The sequence below is a fragment of the Talpa occidentalis genome, unplaced genomic scaffold (assembly GCF_014898055.3).
Source record: "Talpa occidentalis isolate TD23 unplaced genomic scaffold, MPIMG_talOcc4v2.1 talOcc4.2, whole genome shotgun sequence".
NCBI classification, from domain to species: domain Eukaryota; kingdom Metazoa; phylum Chordata; class Mammalia; order Eulipotyphla; family Talpidae; genus Talpa; species Talpa occidentalis.
The window spans coordinates 112,761,339-112,777,545 of NW_023602073.1; the positions used below are offsets into that span (position 1 = coordinate 112,761,339).

Genomic DNA, 16,207 nt, shown 5'->3' on the forward strand with positions numbered 1-16,207 from the left:
GTGAAGGGGAAGGAAATCAATGTTCCTGCATGCCCTCCATGCACAGAGTGTGGCAGGGAATAAAAAGGTGAGAAATGGTTCCTGTTTTTAAAGGAACCAAAAATTGATTTGGAAAAACAAGCATAAAAATAGCAAATTGGAAGACAGACTGGTACCACATAGACACGACCTTATATGACCTGCCAGAGGATGGGCTTTATTTTCCAGGTGACGAGGTTTTGAAAGCACTGACCCACTTACAAGGAAAGCTCGCAATGAAAGGATAGGAGAAGAACTGTTTGATAAAAGAAAAAAAATGAAGAAAATAGAGTCAGGATGAGATAAAGGATTAGATAGGAAAGATGACTTCTGGTTCAGGAATATTGCAAGAACTTATACATTTAGTTTTCTCCTCCCAAGTTCCTAATAAGAAGAACTATACATACAGAAAATTCATTGTAGTCCTGGAAAATTAGGGAATTTCTGTTCATAGAAAAAAGAATTTCTGGGAGATAAAATAAAGATTAAACAGATGGGCAGTAAAAAATCTCAATCTCACCTGTGCAAAAGAAAAGACCTCCAAAAAATTCAGTGTTCCAGGCAAATCCTAGAATCACCCTCAAAATCCAGGTACAGTAGGCAGAGGACAGGAGAGTTAATTAAAGTGCAGACAAGCTGTGCCATGCCCTCTTTTTAGGTGGCAGCTGCTCTAGTCAGGTGTTGGCAGTGGAGACTGATAGCGTGATTAGCCGGGAGTGCAGAGACTCATATACCCTAAAGAAAAGCCCACCAATTTGCACCATCCCTTTCCCATCCTCACACAGTCAGGACTTGGAAACAGATTCACATGCTACAGAAGCAAGGCTTCTCTCTTGAATGTGGGAAGTATGTCCTGTTACCGTTATTTATGGACCCAGATTCTGACCTACAAATAATAGCCCATACCTTCAAATAATGGGTAGACAGAGTGGGCCTACCCACTGGAGGGCAATATTTCCTGCAACCCCATGCTGTATTTCATCTCTGGTGGAGTAACAAGCCTTGTAGTGAGAGCTATGAGCTCAGTGAGGGACACAGTGGAAATACATACTTTGTGCAGAATCTGGTATGTGGGGATGAGAGGCTGGTGGGGCCTTGGGGTCTTCCTCCAATTTTGGTTATTCCATGTTCCCTCCATTCCTATGGAGAAGATCTCTCTCTTTCTAAGTCAGTGCATTTACTTAGTTATGGAAAAAGAGTAACTACAGACAAAAGGTACTGGGTTATTGGACAAAGTGCTGGGTTATTGGACATGAAAGTCTACTTTACCAGCTCGGTGAATCTTGTCTTTTTCTGCTTTATTGTGGGAATATATGGACTAGAATCTGTCTTTTGTCTGCTGCAGAAATTAGTATTTTCTGACATCTTTATATATGGCAACCAAATACTTTAAATCCTCTGTGGATATGTACTCTAATAATAAGTTATAACTTAATCAATTACACCACTGCCATGTAACACACTCCATTTGCCAAGAGGTAATCCTAAAATGGATATGTGTGGGGGGCTTCTGAACAGCAAGCACTACAGAGAATTTTTTACTCTGAGAGTCTACTAGCTGTCATTTCACTGGTGGCATCAATTTAAATTTAGCAATGCTATTTTACTAAATAGTATAGTGAAGCTATAAAGATGATAGTATAGTGGGGTCCTACTATTAGGGGGAAAGGATGTCCTGAGCAAACTCCATACCGGCTTTGTGGACTCCACACCCAATCCTTCAAGACACTGGGAACTACATATCTCATCATCACCAAAGGGAAGGTTGTGAGGACCTGAGGGCGGAGTTAAGCCACTGGGTTCTTGGTTTGAGTATTTAACTGGCCATGTGGCCAGGGGTCGCACTCTTGGCCACTCAGTGTGCTTGTTTTTTTGCCAGCTCGGCAGGTCATTGGGATTCTAGGAAGGGGTAGGATGCATTTACGAACTTATCTTCCTCTTTTTCTCCCTGAGTTATTCATTTCCCCATTTCCCCTTCCCTTGTAAATAAACCTTTTATCAAGCTTTTGTGTATGTCTGCAGTTTAACATTAATAAGTCTCCTTTAAGCACGTGGGTGAGGACCCACAGTTAGGCAACCCGTTTTATATTGGGGTTGCTCTGTAACACTATCGGGGGCAAGAATCAAGAATTGGAAATCTAAGAAGTATCAAACACTTCTTTTCTGAATGTTTCTGTGTGTGAGCTTTGTTTTTCTTAGAGTATCTGCTTTTATTCTTCCTCTATAATATAGCTTTTGCCTTTCTCTCTTCCTATAAAGCAGCTTTGTTTCTCTGTGCATGATTAATATAGAACTCTTAGTTCACAAGTTTTCTATTCAACCACCAACCTAGACTAATTTCTCTGGGTTCGAAGTTTCCAAGGAAGCAATCTAACAGATTGGCTTGGTTCACATGATTTACCCTGGTTTAATCATCTATATCCAGGTAGAGGAGGTCAAATACCTAAAATAAGTGGGCCAGCAGGTGGGTGGGGAATAATTCTCAGAGAAAGGAGTAGTTGGTAAGATACCTCAAATGGTGTCTATTACAATACACACAATGTTAATTATCATATTAAACACTGAGATGCTTTCACAAATAATTCTACCTGTAGGAATCTGTACAAAGACATATTTAGTAATATGATCAAAAATCAATGTGCAATGATCTTTGCTCATAAAAGGAAGAAAACTGGAAACATCTAGAAGTCTATTAGCTATTAAGTGAATTATAATAAATGGAATATCTGGAAGTTATTATGAAAATAAATTACTAGAAGTTCAACTCTCTGTGTGATTCGGCTTTAATAAAATTTGAACCAGAGTTCACACATTTTTCTTGGTAGCTATTTAAGAAGCTATTGATACAGGCTAAATAGAAGATTAGCATGCATTGACATTCTGGTTACCAGAAAATATAAGTGAAATTTATAGTGATATTATATCTTGCTATTATAAAGTTGAACTTATGAGATCATTTACCAGAAAGATTGAGAAGTTTCCTATGATATTGAAAAGTTTTTGTTAATAATTCAAAGGGAAGTTGATTGTAACCTTGATAATTTGTAACCATAAAAGTTTGTTAGGAAACTACATTTGATAGACAATTTCATAGAGAAAACTGTATTTGCTTTGAAAGTTGATTTTTCTCATCAGCCTATGATGTAAACCTGCCTGTGATCCCGTCCAGTGTTCATGTCCCAGTTAAACAATTCTCAGGATAACCCTTTTAGCATCAATATACAAAGGTGACAGTAAGACTTTATCAGACATTCTAGTCTTCTTTGAAAAATCCTTCATAATACCCACTAGCAACATTCTTCATAAAAATCAATGAAATTATCTCTCTACACGAATCAGTCATTTAAAAAAGTCCTCCATATGAAATTCAGGAAGACATTGCCCAAATAACCAAGTTTTGATTACATGTGGACAAGATTATTTTATTAATGATAAAGATACCATTGTGAATATGATGTTTCACAGGGATTCTCAAAAGAATCCACATAAACCCAAACACATGGTGAAATGCTCAATATATAATGATCAGTGAAAAACCATCACAAATGAGAAACTGGTGAGGTTGCTTCTCTCCTGTTAATAGCTCAAAACCCAGCATTGGAAGGAAATCTATTTTTCTCTGAAAAGACTCTCAGCCTCACTAGCACTCAAAGAAATGCAAATTAAAACCTCAATGAGGTTACTGAATGAGGTTATTAAAACCTCAATGAGGTTATCAATGAGATGTTATTTTGTTCATTCAATTGTCAAATTATAAAGATTTTATTATTATATCTAGTGTTAGCATTGCTTGGAACAATAGGTTCTTTTAAATGCTGTTTGTGGGAGTATAAATTAGTATTGCCTCAATACTAATGCACATTCCCTGAAATCAGACAATACTGCTTCTGGGACTTGGTCCTCCAAAAACTCACAAGATTTTATAGAGGTAGAAAAGCTAATATTCACTGAATGTTTACTCAAAGCAAGGCACCGTGCTAAGCACATTTTGTGCATTAATTCATTTAATCCTTAGAACAGTCCTATGAGGCATATATCAATAGATATTTATTCAATATCTATTAAGATCATTGTTCTAAGCTCTTGGGATACATTAGTAACCAAAAAAAAAAAAAAAAAAAAAAAGAAAAGAAAAATGAACTTGCATCTAGCAGAGACAATTGATAATAAATAATAAACACAATAAAAGTCTATAATAAAATAAAATGTGATAAATGCAATGAAGAAAAGAAAAAGCAGAAAAGGCAAAGATCAGTGTGTAGGGTAAAGAAAATATCAGGCATTTCTGCCCTTCCGCCATCAGGATAGATGATGGATCCTTGTCCTGAATGCATGCCTGATGGCGGGCACCTGGAATAGGGTGTGGGCATAGGTAGATGGGATTCAGCTGAGTTAAGACTGTGCTTTTTAAGGGTGGCGTCACGGGGACACCAGCAGCAGCAGCAGCTGCAGAAGTCGAAGCAGAAGCCGAGAAGCAGCCGAGAAGCAGCAGAACGAACGCCAGAGAGTCCAGATAGAGTGAAGACTTGCTGGGGGCTGGGAGGCTGGCAGGCCTCTCAGCCCCCCAGCCAGCACCCCTGCCTGCCATATGCCTGGTGAACCCCAAATAAAAAACCTGCAAAATTACTGAGGACTCAGACTCCTCCTTTACCCGGTCTGCATGGGATCAGAGAACCTGCACTGTGGTCCATTCCGGCCCTTTACACAGTGGTACTAGTAGAAGGCAGGAAGCAGGCTGTGGTCTTGCCCAGGTGCTTAAGGAAAGCCTTGCTGAACATATGAGAATTGAGCAATGCGAGGAAGAGAAGGGGTCATCTCTGCAGATATTTAGGGAAAGAGAGTTTAAGAGAAGGAAAGCTTAAGTGAAAACTGTAAGGAGAAGTGGATGTGTCCATTCTAGAATAGCCAGGTGGCCAGTATAAGAAGAATGAGTAAAGAAAAGGAGCATGGGCAACATAGGGCCCCTCATGACTTTGTAGGGACTTGGGCTTTTACTGAGTGTATTGGAGGCCATTTTGAGCAGGGGTGTGACCTAGTAAGGCTTATGTTCACAGGGTTTAGCTGCTGTGTTCGGACCAGATGGTTGGCAACAGATAGAGTCAGGGAGGTTTGTTGGAAGGCTATTGCAATAATTCATACGTGAGATGATGGCATTTTTGGACCAGGTGGGAGTCCTGGTACCTGAGTGCATCATTAAAATTAGACTAGGAAGGTGGGGGGGGGTGGTTAGATTGGAAGATTGGGAAAGAACTTAGAGTTTTGTTTGTAATGAAGGCAAATATTAGAAAATGCATTTTAGGAATTCAAGATTTGATGGGGAGCAGGTATAATTGATGTTACAGATCAACTGTCCCTATATGTGGCTGAAGTGAAGGTCACGGAAGGAGAGAAAACAAAGGTAAGATCTGAAACTTTAATCATTTCCATGACTGTGACAAAAGACTGTAACATGACAGCAAATGCTACTAGACATTTCTTGTACTAAATCATATACATTAGATATGAAAATTGTTGAGCACCAAGCAATTTTAATCCTTGTAATGATAAGACATTGGAAGTATGAGTAAAAGCTGATTCAGACTGTTTCTCTGGGAACAGGAATTGATGCAAAAAATCTAATACTATAAAAATTCCATCATTCATCTGTGTGCAGTGAAAACTAGAGTAAATTCTATAAAGCACCAGCATCTAGAGTTGTGTGTGTGGACTATGAAGACAATTGGAAATATAGCACAGCATCAACTTTTACCTTTTTATTCTGACTTGTTTTAGATTTTGAGGAATTCTTTCCCTTTTTGTGAAGGAGAAACAAAGGTGAAGACTCAATGGGACACTCAAAGAGAGAAGTATGAACCTTTTCAGAATACCGCTGGAAATCTTCCACCTCTACATCTCTGTCCAGCCTACATTTGTAACAGAGAGAAAAAAAAATAAAAAACATTGCTCAGAGTTATATTATGAAAACTGTGAAAGTCAAAGAAATTTGGCAATTAAATTTGTGTGTGTGTGTTACGGACCTTTATCCAATAGCCACTATCTCCATCAGCACATATTAAATGATCATTCAATCAATTAATCGATAATAACAATATGCTGGCACCAGCATTTTCTGACAGATGAGCATCTTTCTCCTTCCCACACTCTGTATAATTGGCCCACCTCTTTGTTAACTTAAAATTTCTCCTGTGCTTGTTTTTGTACTCAGGGAGTTCTTGTCTTTATGAAGGATCTAGATTAATGGCTTTGTCTAAAGTCATGCATTAATTAAGAAGTCTCTCTTAAACCTCTAACAAGTATTTGGGTATGTAGCTCTACATCCAATATTTATAGTTGCTGTATGCCAGGGGCTATATGTACATTATCTCACTTAATCCTCATAAAAAGCCTACCAGGCAGGCACTATTATTATTTGCGTTTTGCAGGTGAAGAAATGAAGGGTCTATTTAATCACGGTCAAAAAGAATTTAAAGGGCAAGAAACCCACACAAAAATCCAAGTATGTTAGTTGCCCATGCAAGTTTTAATACTGCCTTCTAATGCCTCTGCATTATAGAATTAGAAATTTTATAGTTTAGTTTCAGTAATGCAAACATTTTCATTATTGACTTGATGTTCTTTATCAATCATATCTTTATGAATAATAAAAATACTATACCTGGTAAAGTAGGCATTACTTATACAGCCAGTAAAATTAGCAAAATTGGGACTGATAGGTGAGCCACCGAAGTAAAACTTCTTTTCATCTGCTTGTGTTTGTTCTGCTTTTCCTTTGGTATCGTCCATACTCCCAAGTCTGCTTTTATCTACTATCAGTTCATATCTGCAAAGGAAAAAGTTTCTTTACACACTACAGAATCACCTTGAGATACCACTGAATTACCTTAGTTCCCTTCTCGGTTACAAATCTTCTCATGAGATTGAAATGGAACATCTGGACACAGAGGCGGCACTCTCCCACCGGCAGAGAGGAGGAAAACAACAAACCAAAACGGCCAACAAGAACAAACGACGCAGCAAGCGGGACTGTGAGTGGAAAGGAACTATTGCAGCCACCACACCCCGTGAACGGGAGCTGAGGCGAACCCTGCAGGATTCACCGCGGCAGGGAGCGAACGGCTCCGGGCGCCATTAGAGAAGAACAAAGACCCCGGGAGACGCGCACACAGCCCGGGCTGCTGGTAAGCTTGCGCAGGAAAGGGCGCGCTCGGCGCGCTTGAAAAGCAAGTGCAGACCGGGATCGCGGCTGCCCAGGTCCCCGCGCCTGCGACCTAGGCTTGGGAGACGACCTAGGCTTGCGGGGAGACACGCGGAGGTCCTCACTGAGGTGAAGGTCCCTCCCTGAGTGAGCAGGAACCAGGCGTCCAGGCACGGGAGCGGTGCAAAAGGCGCCATTCCCGCGCCACTGAACTGGGCTACAGCCCGCGTCCTGGACCTGAGGGCTTTGGAACTGAGACCCGGGGCACGAAATTAGGGGCGTGGGTTCCCCACGACGGTGGGGCACAAGGCAGACACAGCACCCCAAAGCCGTTGAGGTGTACCCTACCATCCCCGCTCTGCTCCCTGTCCCACGGGGTGGAAAATCAGCTCCCCAAGGGCTCTAGGAGAGATCTCTGGTGCCACCTAGCGACTTGAAGCCAGCACAGGCTCCTGAAGGAGCTAGTGGCCAGCTGGGGAGTTAGCCCACACCGGGCCCCTTCCGAACAAGTAGTCTGAGCCCACAGGGAGAGCGAGCACCCACAGCCAGGGCAGACCAGGCACGCAGAAGAGTGTGCCTGACACCGGACACGCAGGGAGTGTGTCCCACATCACCATTTTAGAACAGGGACATTTCTTCAGTAAAGACTACCTGCAGAAGGCTTCCTCAGGAGCCAGAGGTGAGCGGGGGAAGTTCACCCACGACAGACCCCCTCTGGCCTGCAGTCCAAGCCCAGAAGGGGAGCAGGAACCTACCGCCGTGGCAGACCAGGCGCACAGGGGAGTGTGTCCCCACATCGACATTATAGGACAGGGACCTTTCTCCAATAAAGACTGCTTGAAACTGACAGATGACTCCTGGAGGAACCAGAGGGGAGCAGAGAAGCTCACCCAAGATGCCGGCCAGTCCCAACAACACAGTGTCCCAACGCATACGGCAAATTAGAAAACAGACAGTAGGGAGGAGAAGAACCACACGCAACCTAGCAACTCTCCAGAGAAAAAGCACACCACAAAAAGAAAACCAGCCCCCAGATGGCAACGACAGTAACTTGGAAGAACTTCTGAGCCTTCCAGAAAGAGAATTTAAAATTGCCGTGATTAAAAAACTGACAGAAGTCATAAAGGAAAACAATGATAAGGGAAAAATAATCAACGATCAGAAGAATGAAATTGAGTCCCTAAAGAGGGAAGTAAAAGAAATGCAGGAGATCAAAGAATTAGTGGAAGAACTAAAGAATTCTGGGAAAAGCAATGAAAGCAGAATTGATGAAATGGAAGAACAAATAAGTGCTCTTGAAGACACAGAAATAAAAAGAACCAAAACAGAAAAGGAAAGAGAAGTACGAAGGAAAAAGAATGAAGAAAGACTTCGGGAACTATCTGACTCCATGAGGAAAGGAAATATAAGAGTTATAGGAATACCAGAAGGACAGGAGAGAGAAGTAGGAACAGAGAAAATATTCAAAGAGATAATTGAAGAGAACATCCCAAATGTGAAGAAGGAGCTGAAAATTGATATACAAGAAGCAAGAAGAACACCAAACTTCCACGACAAAAGAAAAAATACAGCAAGACACATAATAGTAAAGCTCCCTAGAATCCAGGACAAGGAAAAAATAATGAAGCTGGCAAGAGGGAAGAAACAGATAACATTCAAAGGAAAGCCAATCAGGCTGACATCAGACTTCTCCGAAGAAACACTACGGGCAAGGAGAGAGTGGAGGGACATAGTCAACAGACTCCAAGAAAACAGATGCCAACCAAGAATACTCTATCCCGCAAAGCTCTCCTTCCTCTTTGAAGAAAGAATATGGACCTTCCCAGACAAACAGAAACTCCGGAATTTCATTGCAACTAAACCCCCACTCCAAAAAATACTACAAGGAGTCCTAAAGCCAGAACCTCAGAGGGACGAATAACAATGAAAGAAGGCCAAAAAAAAAAAGTTATTAAAAGAATAAATAAATAAAATCAAAGGACAGACAAACACAATGGCAAATACAGATGTTAACATATCAATATTAACTCTAAATGTAAATGGACTAAACTCTTCAATAAAAAGACACAGAGTTGCAGCCTGGATTAAGAAACAAAACCCAACCTTTTGCTGTCTCCAGGAAACACATTTAGCTACAAAAGATAAAAATAGGCTCAAAGTTAAAGGATGGAAAACAATCCTACAAGCAAATGGACCAAAAAAGAAAGCAGGAACAGCTATACTTATATCAGATAAAACAGATTTCAAACTCAAAAAGATAAAAAGAGACCCCAATGGTTACTACATTATGATCAAGGGGACAATACTTCAAGAAGAAATAACACTCATTAACATATACTCACCAAACGAAGGAGCACCAAAATATATCAGACAACTGTTGTCCTCTCTGAAAACAGACATCAGAGAAAACACATACGTAGTGGGAGACTTCAACACACCACTATCAACAATGGATAGATCAACAAGACAAAAAATAAGTAAAGAAACCGAAGCTCTAAATAAGGACCTAGAGCAATTGGGCTTAACAGACATCTATAGAACACTAAACCCCAAAAAAACGGAGTACACATTTTTCTCAAGCGCACACGGATCATTCTCCAGGATCGATCACATACTGGGGCACAAGACAAACATCAACAGATACACCAAGATTGAAATCATATCAACCATCTTTTCTGACCATGAAGGCATCAAGCTAGAAATAAACCATAAAAAGAAGGCAAGGAACTTTCCTACCTCATGGAGATTAAAAACCACACTACTGGAAGACCACTGGACTAAGGAGGAGATCAAAGAAGAAATTAAAAAATTTTTTGAATTGAACGACAAGGAAGACACCAATATCCTAAATGTATGGGATGCAGCAAAAGCAGTAATAAGAGGAAAATATATAGCAATAGAAGCTCACATCAAGAAACAAGAAAGAACTCAAAGAAACAACCTAATCTCGAAGCTCAAAGATCTAGAAAAAGAACAACAAAAAAACCCCAAAACCAGTAGAAGAAAAGAAATAATAAAAACCAAAGCAGAAATAAATGAAATTGAAACTAAAAAAACAATCCAAAAGATCAATGAAACCAAGAGCTGGTTCTTTGAAAAAATCAATAAAATAGACAAACCCCTAGCCAGGCTCACAAAGGAAAAAAGGGAGAAAGCACAAATAAACAGGATCATCAATGAAAGAGGAGAAATCACAACGGACACAGCAGAAATCAAAAGAATAATCAGTAACTACTATGAACAGTTATATGGAAACAAGTTTAACAATCTAGAGGAGATGGACAAATTCCTACAACTCTACAATCACCCAAAGCTAGATAAAGAAGAAATAGAATACCTAAACAGACCAATTACAATTAGCGAAATTGAAATGGTAATCAAAAACCTCCCCAAAAACAAAAGCCCAGGACCTGATGGATTTATAAATGAATTCTACCAAACATTCAGAGATGAATTAGTGCCTATCCTTCACAACTCTTCCAAAAAATTGAGAAGGAAGGGACAATACCAAACACGTTCTATGAAGCCAACATTACACTAATACCAAAACCGAACAAGGACAACACAAAAAAGGAAAACTATAGGCCAATCTCCCTAATGAACACTGATGCAAAAATCCTCAATAAAATTTTAGCCATCAGAATCCAACAATGTATCCATAAGATAATTCACCACGACCAAGTAGGATTCATTCCAGGGACACAAGGATGGTTTAACATCCGAAAATCAATCAACGTTATCCAACACATCAACAAAAAGAAATATAAAAACCATATGATAATATCAATAGATGCTGAGAAAGCTTTCGACAAAGTGCAACACCCATTCATGATAAAAGCCCTTGAAATTCTTGGGATACAAGGAACATACCTCAACATCATAAAGGCCATCTATGACAAGCCAACAGCCAGTATCATTCTCAATGGTGAAAAGCTGAAAGCAATTCCATTAAGATCTGGAACAAGACAAGGATGTCCACTCTCACCACTGCTTTTCAATATAATACTGGAAGTCCTAGCCAGGGCAATAAGACAAGAGAAAGACATCCAAGGAATCCAAATAGGAAAAGAAGTCAAACTATCACTATTTGCAGATGATATGATATTATACATAGAGAACCCCAAAAACTCCACAGAAAAGCTAATTCAACTCATCAATCAGTTCAGTAAAGTGGCAGGATACAAAATCAACACGCAAAAGTCAGTAGCCTTCCTATACACAAACAATAAATCTGAAGAAGAAGAAATCAAAAAAACCATCCCCCTTTTGTTATTGAAAAAAAAAATCAAATATTTGGGAATAAATCTAACAAAAGAGGTAAAGGACCTATACAAAGAAAACTATAAAACACTGTTAAAAGAAATAGAAGAAGACACAAAGAAATGGAGAGACATCCCTGCTCGTGGATTGGAAGAATAAACATTATTAAAATGGCCATCCTTCCAAAAGCAATATACAGATTCAATGCTATTCCAATCAAAATTTCAATGTCATTCTTCAAAGAAATAGAACAATTATTGATGAAATTCATATGGAATCACAAAAAACCCGAATAGCCAAAGCTCTCCTGAAAAAAAAAGAAGGGAATGGAGGCATTACACTCCCAGACTTCGAACTATACTACAAAGCCATAATCATCAAAACTGCATGGTATTGGAACAAGAACAGACATACAGACCAATGGAATCGAATAGAAAATCCAGAAATAAACCCACAGATTTATGGTCAACTAATCTTTGACAAAGGAGCAAAGACTATGCATTGGAGCAAAGAAAGTTTGTTCAATAAATGGTGCTGGGAAAACTGGGTCGCTACATGCAAAAGAATGAAGCTTGACCACTACCTCACACCATACACAAAAATCAACTCAAAATGGATTAAAGAACTAGACATAAGACCTGAACCATAAATATATAGAAGGAAATATAGGCGAAACACTACGTGATTTGCACATCAAAGACATCTTTACAGACACATCACCCAAAGCAGTGATAGTGAAGGCAAAGATAAACAGCTGGGACTACATCAAATTAAAGAGCTTCTGCACAGCAAAAGAGACAATAACAAAAACAAAGAGAAACCCCACCAACTGGGAGAACATTTTTGCACCCAACACTAATGATAAAGGACTGATCACAAAAATCTGCAAAGAGCTGATGAGACTCAACAACAACAAAGAAAAGAATCCAGTCAAAAAATGGGCAGAAGAGCTAAAAAGAAACTTCTCTGAAGAGGAAATGCAAATGGCCAACAGGCATATGAAAAATGTTCAACATCACTTGCCATCAGGGAAATGCAAATCAAAACTACCATGAGATACCATCTTACACCAGTGAGAATGGCACATATTAAAAAAACTAGCAACAACAAATGCTGGCGAGGGTGTGGAGAAAAAGGAACTCTTCTGCACTGTTGGTGGGAGTGCAAACTGGTCCAACCACTGTGGAAAGCTGTGTGGAGATTTCTGGACCTACTAAACATAGAGCTTCCATATGATCCAGCAATTCCACTCCTAGGTATTTACCCAAAGGACACAGAAACAATCAATTCCAAAGAACACCTGCACCCTATGTTTTATAGCAGCACTGTTTACAATAGCTAAGCTTTGGAAACCACCCAAATGCCCAAAAATAGATGACTGGATCAAGAAGATGTGGTACATATACACCATGGAATATTACTCAGCATTCAAAAAAGATAAACCATGCAATTTGCAGCAACATGGATGGCGCTGGAGGGATCATGCTCAGCGAAATAAGCCAAAAAGAAAAAAAAAATACCGGATGGTCTCACTCATAGCAGGAATCTAGAAAACTAAATAAGGGACCAGAAAATGAATAACTATAAGAAAGTGAAAATCAAAATCAACAAAAAACTATGAACCAGAGACACTTTAGGGGGGCGGGGGCGGGAGGGGAGGGATTGGGGTCAGAATGGGGGGGCTGCAATTGTATGGGGAATATAACAATAAAATTTATTATAAAAAAAAAAAAAGAAATGGAACATCTGGTTAAAGGAAAGATAATGAGTTGTCAGACTCTTCATGAGGTCCAGGATAAAGTGGTTAAATGGTTCTATATGCAGAAAAGGCCCTCCAAATCACTACTGGAATTTAAACTCATAATATCAAGAGTTCAGATGATTAGGCTCAGCATTGATTTCTTCTTTTTTTCCAGTTTTTGTTTTTGTGGGAAAAACAGAACATGCCTCATGGTGATCATTTAGTCACTTTTGTGGGAAACTATTTTCATTACAAAGCACATTGAATGGCCAGAAAAGGCCTATTAATGCTTTTTTTTAATGGAAGATTCTATAGAAGTAGACGTACAATCGAAGCATCTACAGCAGATTCATTTCTTATTTCAGAAAGCTTTCTTCTTTTAAAAAAGAAATTCAGCCTTACAACAGATACTAAAATTAATTCAAAGTGTATTAAAAACTTTAATATAATATCTAAAATCATAAAATACATAGAAGACATAGGTGATAAGTTCTTTGACACTGGTTTAGTGATATCTTTGTATATTTGTCTCTAATAGCTAGAGAAATGAAGAGAACATTTTAAAAATGGAGCTATATCACACTGAAAATCTCTGCACAGTAAAATAAACCATTGTTAAAACAAAAAGGCAGCCTAGAATGGGAGAAGATATTTGCAAACCATATATCAGATATGGAGTTAACATCCAAAATATATAAATATACGACAGAAAAAAGGACAGTCTTATTAAAGTGAGCAGGGGAACTAAATAAGGATTTCACCAAAGAAGACATATAGATGGCTGACAGACACATGAAAAGCAGTGTACATCTTTTGTCATTCGCTAGGTAAATATATATTAAAATCACTATGACATACTGTCTCACACCCCAGAGAGTGACTCATATTAAAAAGACCAAAAACAACAGGTGTTTGCAAGGATGTGGAGAAAAATGATCCCTTGTGTTCTGTTGGTAGGGATGTAAGCTGATGTAGCCATTGTGGAAAACAGCATGGAAGTTCCTCAAAAAATTAAATACAGAACTATCATATGTTCCAGTAGTCCACTTCTGGGTATTTACCCCAAGGATATGGAAACATGATATGAAAATATATATGCGCCCCTATGTTCACTGTAGCAATATTCAAAATAACTATGATATAGAATCCTCTCAATGTCTGATGATCAATGAATGGATAAAGAATTGTTGTATATTCACAATGGAATACCACTCATAAAAAAGACAAAATCTTGCCATTTTAACTATATTATGCTAAGTGAAATGAAGGCAAATAGCAAATGATATCACACAGTTGAGGAATATAGAGAAAAAAGTAAGCTAACAAACAACAAAAAGACAAACCCAAGACTTTGGCAGCAGAAGGGTGGTTACCAGAGGGAAAAGGGTGGAGTGGGGGCAGGGAGAGGAGCAGATTGGTTGGTGGTGCCTGGTGAGTAGACATGTGGTAGTGGGCATGGTAAGACACATCAGTGCTGGGGTGAGAACTGTACACCTGAAACCTACTCAGTGTTGTAAACTAATGGTACAAAGAAAGAAATTCAGTACTACATATATTAAAGATGAAATGAGAGCTTTCAAAATGTGACCATAAAAGTAATTTCAATTTTCTCCATTAAAATCCACATGAAATCAGAATTAGTGGGGCTCCTTTTATGTGCAAAACACTGTATTCTACCCAGTAAGTGGTACATGTGCAGGCACTTCCTTCAAGATGATAGCCTATCATTACACTGGGGGAAAACTTTAAGTAATTTTATAGTGATTTATTTGCAATGTCTTGAAAATTAATAGCACTTTGCTTGAAAAGTTGTCTCTTCCATCATTTGAAAAAAATACTAGAAAGTAAAAGAGCCTGCAGTTCATAACAGTCCTTTGAGAGAACCATGCTGTACTAATAGTTATCGGGTGGAAAGAATATAAAGGCATATGCTGTACCTCCCCTGTGAGACAGAGGCGATGACCAAGTGGGGCAGCCCGTCGTGGTACTGCCGGTCGGATGACTGCACTTTGATCCCCTTCACATCCATGAGCACCGTGCCATTATCCAGCGAGATGGAGAACACGTCTGACTGAAAGGCAAGTACAAGTGTGTCAGGTGGTACTGCTTCAAGGAACAGCCAGCGAGGAGGCATTTTACTTGTGAAATAATTTCTATTCTTTTTTAATATTTTATTTTACATAATTCTTACATCATTTTTCAGTTTTGCACAATGTATGCATTTTCATTTTGGTTATATTCCCCATACAATGCACCCCCCTTATTTTGAGCCTAATCCTTTCTCTCCCCCCCCTTTGTGAAATAATTTCTATGAATAACACAACACAATGACCTATTGAGCTTATTGGTGTTGCCTATGAAATTAGACAAGTCTCAAGGGGCTTTTCTTTAAATCTTTTATGTTTTGAACTGAATGTTTCTGGTGATTTTGTCGTGCTGAGATGTACCCAGTGTCAGTAACTTTCCTAACTGGGGGCATTTCTACTCTACCCTCAGTCTTGCCCTGGAAAAGGCAATATCTGACTCTCCTCAGGGATACTGCTAGGTGATGAGACATGGGTTAACTTGCTAGCTTATCTTTTAAAACGTTTGCTTTTCATTGATAGAGGAAGAAGAAAAATAAAAAGAAGTAAAAATGAACATCTCTTTTTCCAAATATGCTTATTGCTTGTTTAAAAATATTGACAAAACGGGCCTCCCCGGTGGCGCAGCAGTTGAGTGCTGGGTTGCGAAGCTGCCCGCAGCCTCTGCAGCGCCGGTTCCATCCCCGGCTGCTCCCTGGTCACCGGAGGAGGGTCCCACACGGCGCGCAGACCTCTCCTGCCGCCCGCTGCTCCCCTCAGCAGTGTACTTCGGTCCTTCTGCCTGCTCTGCTCCCCGCTCTGGCTCTGGTGAATTCTCTCACCCTCCTGCACTTCTGACTGTACCCAGTGCTTGTATAAATAAATAAAATAAATAAAAATAAATCTTTAAAAAAAATAAAAATATTGGCA

General features: G+C 39.4%; 1 protein-coding gene across 2 annotated transcripts in view; it reads right to left on the bottom strand.

Annotated features, from left to right (window-relative positions):
* The window catches only part of LAMA4 (laminin subunit alpha 4), a 138,006-nt gene that overhangs the window by 19,485 nt on the left and 102,314 nt on the right, over window positions 1–16,207 (bottom strand). For both annotated transcript variants that reach the window (XM_037520257.2, XM_037520256.2), the window contains exons 28-30: window positions 15,152–15,285; window positions 6,674–6,838; window positions 5,768–5,921 (exon numbers count right to left, since the gene is read on the bottom strand). In XM_037520257.2, coding sequence (XP_037376154.1) covers window positions 5,768–5,921; window positions 6,674–6,838; window positions 15,152–15,285 — 453 coding nt within the window. The remainder of the gene's footprint in view (window positions 1–5,767; window positions 5,922–6,673; window positions 6,839–15,151; window positions 15,286–16,207) is intronic.